This window comes from Uloborus diversus, chromosome 1, assembly GCF_026930045.1.
Source record: "Uloborus diversus isolate 005 chromosome 1, Udiv.v.3.1, whole genome shotgun sequence".
Taxonomy (NCBI): Eukaryota; Metazoa; Arthropoda; class Arachnida; order Araneae; family Uloboridae; genus Uloborus; species Uloborus diversus.
In genome coordinates this window covers 134,707,941-134,714,573 of record NC_072731.1, presented here as the reverse complement: position 1 = coordinate 134,714,573, position 6,633 = coordinate 134,707,941, and the positions used below count along the sequence as shown (strand labels likewise).

Below are 6,633 nucleotides of genomic sequence, written 5' to 3'. Positions count from 1 at the left end.
CACTATATCATTTTCAAAAGCAAAAAAAAAAAAAAAAAATTCTAACTTGACTAAGTTTCCAACGAGATAAAAAAAAGAGAATACTAACATATTTTAATCGTAAATCAAGTGAATTTTAGTCCAGTGAGTTAAGAGGTTATGATGCAACGTCTGTGAATCATCGTAATCTTCCAAAAAGAATGATTTACAGTGAATTTATTCTTTCATCAAGACGATCCGGTCGAATTCTGAAGTGTAATAGTTGATTCTGTTGCCAGTTCCAGATAGAATGAAGCCAATTAAAGATGCTTTATTTCTCACTGCGTATTTCTGAAGAAGCTATATTATTTCAACACATCTCAACTCTTTTTCATCTGAAAGATTATTATAGTTGCATGTTTCTTTGCTGAACTGTAGTGGTTGGTGGTTGTCGAGTTGTAAGCCGTTGAGATGATTGCTATGTTAACAAAATGTTTACTTTTTGCCAGCTTGCTTTGTTTGACAAGATGTATCGACTGGGGTGAGTGTTCATTTATATTCTAACTATCCTAGTGCACGTAAAACTTAATCATTGTCATTTTGGAATTAAAGACATATGTGCAAGTGCGCAACTTCAATTTTAAACACCTTCAGATATCGCAAAAAAAAAAAAAAAAAAATCCCATTCGAATTTTTTTTTCACTATGAATGAGGTAACCATATGTCTAGTTTTGAACGAGACAGTTCCATATTCAGGTGTCTTGTCACGTTGTCTCCGCACTTACTGAAATGTTCCTTTTTCTGAAGAGACCGAACAGAACGCTGAATGATGTTTCAACTAAAAATCACTGGGGGAGCTGTTAAGTTTTGTCCACCATAAACAACAAAAGAATTCCACCTTGTTTTTATATAAATACATGGGTGGATATACACTATAGGAATGTCAGCGGCGAATGGACATTTTTTCGGTAAAACAAATTATATCAATGTTGTCATATTCCTCATTTATAAAGAATATTGTCTTTTATTTGACCAAATTCCGGTAACTTTCATTTTAGCATAAATAGCTGAAAATAGCTTGAAATGTAGACTCCCCTGGCCTGAATTTTTTCTACTTTCTATACAAGCACGTTCAGCGTTATTTTTTAAATTACCTGGCATAATGTATTTCGCCATAGTCATACAATAGACATTAAAACATGTTTTATCAAAAAACATTGTAAAAATATTTATTACCATTTAAAAAACTAGTCATTTTCAAGTAACATAAAAGTTGTCACTCTCACCTGGCGAAATTAAGACTAATTTGACATTAAATTTCCGAAATAAATGTCCTTGACCGCAAATAACCAGCATAATACAAACCACGATTGCCAGACATCCCGGATTTCAAGGAACAGTCCCGTATTTTGAAAAATTGTCCCGCGTCCCGGGGAAGTTTCATACGGGACGGTTAAAGTCCCGTATTCTAGCTAATAACAATATTGTACAAAACGAGACATTATTTTAAGGGGAAAAAATATAAAAAAAAACAAAAAAATGTGTTAAATGAAGAGCAATTAGAAAATCAAAGAGCAAAAAGTTCCGAGACGGCTGACTCTTTAGTAAACTACTTGACTCTTACTAAAGCACTGATTGAGTCAGACTTGGATTTACAATTATTTATCATTTTCAACCGACAATACCAACGTTAATTTTGAAACAAAGCGGTCAGTATATACCCAACTTAGAGAGCAAAACAAAAATGTACGTCAGAGTGTTCAGCTCATATAGTTAACACTGCATTTCGCCATGCTGTTGATGTTTTAGAAATCGATGTCAAAACTATTGTTTTAAAAATTTATTCACATTTTTCTCGATCTGCAACTAAACGGAATGACTAGGAGTTTTTTTGAGTTTGCTAACCTAGAGTTTAAAGAGCAACTAAAACATATCCCCACACGATGTCTAAGTTTAGCTCCTGCTGTAGATCGACTCATTAAATTTTAGCCTTCTCTCATGAATTATTTTATAAGCGAGAGAGAATCCATCCCTAAGCCTGTCTGAAAATTATTGCTTTTAAGTTAAGAAAGTATAGCTGAAACACGTGAAACCAATAAGGTTACATTAGTTTTCCATTTTCTTAGTAATGTGTCGCCCATTTTTGAAATTGCCAGTAAAAAACTTCAAAGTGAATCAACAACTGCAGCTGATAACTTTCTGATATTATGGCACATTTGGTAAAACAGCTAGAGAGCATATTTGAAGATACGTTTTATGAATTGTTCGACACTAAAACCTTAAAACATCTAGACGGTAGAAAAATACGTCTGACTGAGGGATACCGGAATTTTTTTGAAACATCTCTGAAATCCATGAGAAAGTAATTTGATTTCATACGTAAAAATCCCCTTTTTGTTTTGAGACGAATGACTTTAAGGGATCAAGTAAAGTAGTTTTCTGACTTGTCAGTTATTATAGAACAGTTACATATTGAAAATAAAGTATCAGTAGATGTATCATACGATGAGTTTTCAACAATAAAGGAAATTCTTAATAGCTTAGTTGCACAAAAAAAAATGTAAGCGATAAGTGGCGAATGGTACTTTAAAATTATTTTATCTATTCAGATTTCTCCATTGGCAGGTATGGCATTAAAAAACAAGTTTTGCTGTACGATTGCTTGCATTACTATTTCAGATAAAGTAGTCACATTTAACAAGAAAATTTTTTTATTGCACCGTTTAACTTATAGCGAACGCAAGTTAAAAACTAATTAGCACCTGTTTCTATCAACGTCGATATGTTTACTGAACTTCGTTCTATTGCTTGCTTTATTGTTTGAGTTCCTTCAAAAATGTGCTCACCCATAAACATACTGAGAGAAATCTTCCGAAAGCTATTAAAACATGGTTGTTTATCACCCATTAAAAATACATAACCAGTGATTGCCCTCAATCTCAAAAATATCCCCCCCCCCTTTCACTCCTCGAAGCCTTTCCCGTATTTACTGTTCTTAAATCTGGCAACCCTGATACACACTGAAGTTGGAAGCAAGCTAATGGGGTCGAAATACAAATTGCATAAATTCTCTTTGCACTGATACAAAGCGTGCTTGTGCCAGTCGTTTCAGTATTTCCCCTGGTAAGTATAGATTTTTTTAATTTCGTCGTTACCTTAATGTAGGTTTGTACAATGCAATGTTTATTGTGAAGACTTCACGGATTACGTTTAACTTCTACACTTCTAGTAAAAAGAACGCGTGATGTATTTTTTATAGATTATGTGAATTTGTCACTTCTCTGGTAGTTTGAAAGCCAATGGTGTAGTCTCCCCGGAAGTTATATTTTCTCCTAATGCCAATAAAACTCAAAGTTGAAACATCATCAGGCTTTATCTTTGCAAATACAAAAATAACGGCAATTAGTGAAATAATGCACGTTCAACTAAACAAATTTTTTCTTTCGGAACGGGAAAAATTAATTTACTTAGGCCTGCTAGATTTCTAAAATGTTCAACCGGGACATCGAATGCTCCCCCCCCCCCCCTCCCAACGTTGCAAGTATACAAAAAGGTGCACGCCACTGTCTGATTTTTGGAGTGCTTTATAGGGTAGTTCATTTTTAAGAACTCTGAATTAAGAGCTACTAATTATATCTTCCCAAGTCGAATTAATTGTTGATGACGATGAAATACGATAGCTCACAATATTGAGCGTTGTCGTTGGAAAATTTCTCACTAATATTCACACCAAGAAAAATCAGTATGCAGTGGTCAAAATGTTGTGTGTATTCATGTTTATTGTAGTATGTATATTCCATTTTTTCCTCCGTGAATATGAGTGAGGGAAAACTCATTAAACTTATGGTTGTGAAAATCCAATTTTCAGCCTTCCTCCCCATTTTTTTAGCCTGTCCCGTAACCTGTCCCATTCTTAAATTTGGGAATCCTAAGTAACACCGACTACACTGCTTCGACGGAGTAGCGAGCGAAAATGTGATTTTAACTAGCACTAATAAAAGTCAAACTCTGAAAAAAAAAGTTTTAAATATTTTTCTACTTGATTTTTAAATTCAGTAGACCCTCGTTTTGCGCGGGTTTATTTTACTCGGATTTGATTGTACGCCAAGATGTGATACCTTGATTTTGTTCTACGCAGATGAATTTCGATTTTACGCGGAAGCGGCATTGCAAACAGAACACTTCTGCCTCTTTCAAAATCCAAATTCCTGAGATTGCAGATAACCCGCAATAAACTGCTTTTTGGAGCTAGCTTCGGCCACTGGAGCCTTTTTTTTTGCAATTGGCTTCATAGCTCTTTCCACAATTTAAAGCCTACTGGGAGAAGAGCTTTCAGAAGTGATGAGGGGATGAGTGAAAGGATATATGAAAACAAAACCAACGAGGATACTGACGTCGATGACACACCACAAAAACTTTCACTCTGAAAATTTTGAGCCAATACTTTAAGATGGCAAATGATCCTTTTGATTTTTTAATCAAGGAAGATCTTTTCAATCTTTCCATGGAAATTAAGCGAGTGATTCCGGAAGCGTTAATGCAGCACAAAGAATTACAGAAAAAAAGACTGTCAACAGAATGTGATAACCAATTCATTTTTTATAAATATATTGGTATTTTATTTCTGCGTGTTGTGCACATGTAACGGAATAAGTACACTATTTGCTACTATTAAATCTTAATAAACGCGGTTTTGATTTACGCGGCATTTCCATGGAACGTAACTACCTCGCAAAACGAGTGTTTATTGTACAGATTTAAGCAAGAATGTCTGGAAGACTGAGTATTCATCACAAGCTGTGCGATAAAGAAAATTCAATAGTTTACCTCGGTGGTACACACCCTTTTTTTTAAAAAAAATCACGAATTGTTGATCGTTCTCACTTGACCGTTTTTGGCATCTTTTGTGATTTTATCTCCCTCCCCCCGCCTTCCTCTACAGCACCACCGTCGACCAGCCTCTCCCGATGCTGCTTCTCCAGCGAGCTGCTGGGCGGTGGCGTTCATGTCCTACACACATGCCCACATATGCACGCCTACACACACACAAGTCTACACACACACATACAGGACGTGATTGCGAAAAGCAGAATTTGAATTTAAGATGTCAAAAATTTAAATTTAAAAATTTATATATTGTAACGGATCCGGTGCGATTTCCACTTTCTTGAAAGGACGACACAGTTCGTGAGAAAAATACAGGAAATTTATTTACACTATGTACAGGAAAGATCATCAACAACTGCTAAATTAATCATCAGCAATTAAGCAAATATATCTCAACACCGTAAACTCAACGGTTACACACGTATTTACTTCCAAATACGCAAAAATACAGCTCAAAAGGCTTCACAAAACAGAGCAATAAATGCTCTCCAGCGTTCCGCTGCAACGATTCACAAGCAAAAACTAACTCGAAACATGCATAACGGCTTTTTATACACACCGAAAGAGACCTCTCAACTATTCCAGAAAATGCTACACCGTTCTACACTTTCTTATTTCATTCACAAATTTTATCAATGAAAAAAAGAATAGGGGGATCGTATACTTCAGCATAGGGGCTGTATATTCATTACGGGAAACTATTTACAGGTTACGTTACTACAATAATTACTATTTACAGAATTTGTAACAATATATTTACCCGAGGGTTGCTGCACTTCATTAAAATGATTCTCGTTGGCCAGAGCTCATACAAAATTTCAAAATATTTAATTTGTCCAAATAACAGAAAATATGGAAAAGGAAATAAAATTACTAAGAATTGTTATCCTCAATTACTTGATTCGCATTTTATTAAATGCATGGGTTCCAAAAAACAGTTTTTGAATATTTTGCTCCAAAATTATGACATTGTGACTAATAGTGGTTTTCAACACATTGAACCAACATTGATCGAAACAACGGTCCTCACCAAGGGCGTCCATATGCAAAATATTAGGGGGGGGGGCAGATATTTTCCTCTTTTTTTGCAGGATATTTTCCCCGCAGAAACAGATTTCAGTTCCCATTAGAGTTATTAAAGTTTTGACATTTGTAATAACTTATTCATTACTTACATGAAATACACAGCCAGCTCAGTCAATTCCAGTCGAAGACTGCAGTTTCATGCTTATTAGCACTCATCAGCCCTGCATAGGAGTGACTGAGCTGGAGGTGGGAAACCTCTTAAGGAAGCCTAGAGTGCCAAGCAAACTGGTAGCTAATTTAGAATTAGCAATGTCCAGACGAGTGACCGAAACAATGGTTCGGTTCAACTCGAATATTGCAGGCAAGGTATATTCAGTAAGTTACCGCCCTAAAGCCAGGGCTAAGGCAGAAATACATGAAATACACCGCCAGTTCAGTTAATTCCAGCCGAGGACTTATTCATTACTTGCTGGAGAAATGTTTTTACATTTTTGCGAAGAAAAAAAGTGCTAAAAGCAAGGAAGTTCTAATTTCAAAGAGGGGCTTGAGCTCCCACTCACCCCCCCCCCTCGTATGGGCACCCCTGGTCCTCACGGATCAGCTTCCCGGGCCGCAGCTTGGGCAGCACTGGAAATACATTTGGAGTGAATTTTAATGACATCCGAAATCAAATTTCAGATCTCTATGTGAACGTATCTTGGACAGTGTATGTTTAGCTCGCGGTTCTAAATTTCCTTTTAAACCATACTTTTGAAGATTGAA

The 6,633-nt window shown here is 35.8% G+C and overlaps 1 protein-coding gene across 1 annotated transcript in view; it reads left to right on the top strand.

Moving 5' to 3' along the window:
• Nucleotides 1-387: 387 nt before the first annotated feature.
• Nucleotides 388-6,633, top strand: part of LOC129221392 (uncharacterized protein CG3556-like) — a 31,161-nt gene continuing 24,915 nt past the window's right edge. The window contains exon 1 of the mRNA XM_054855867.1: nt 388-499. Within this exon, the coding sequence (XP_054711842.1) occupies nt 430-499 (70 nt within the window). The 5' untranslated portion in view covers nt 388-429. The remainder of the gene's footprint in view (nt 500-6,633) is intronic.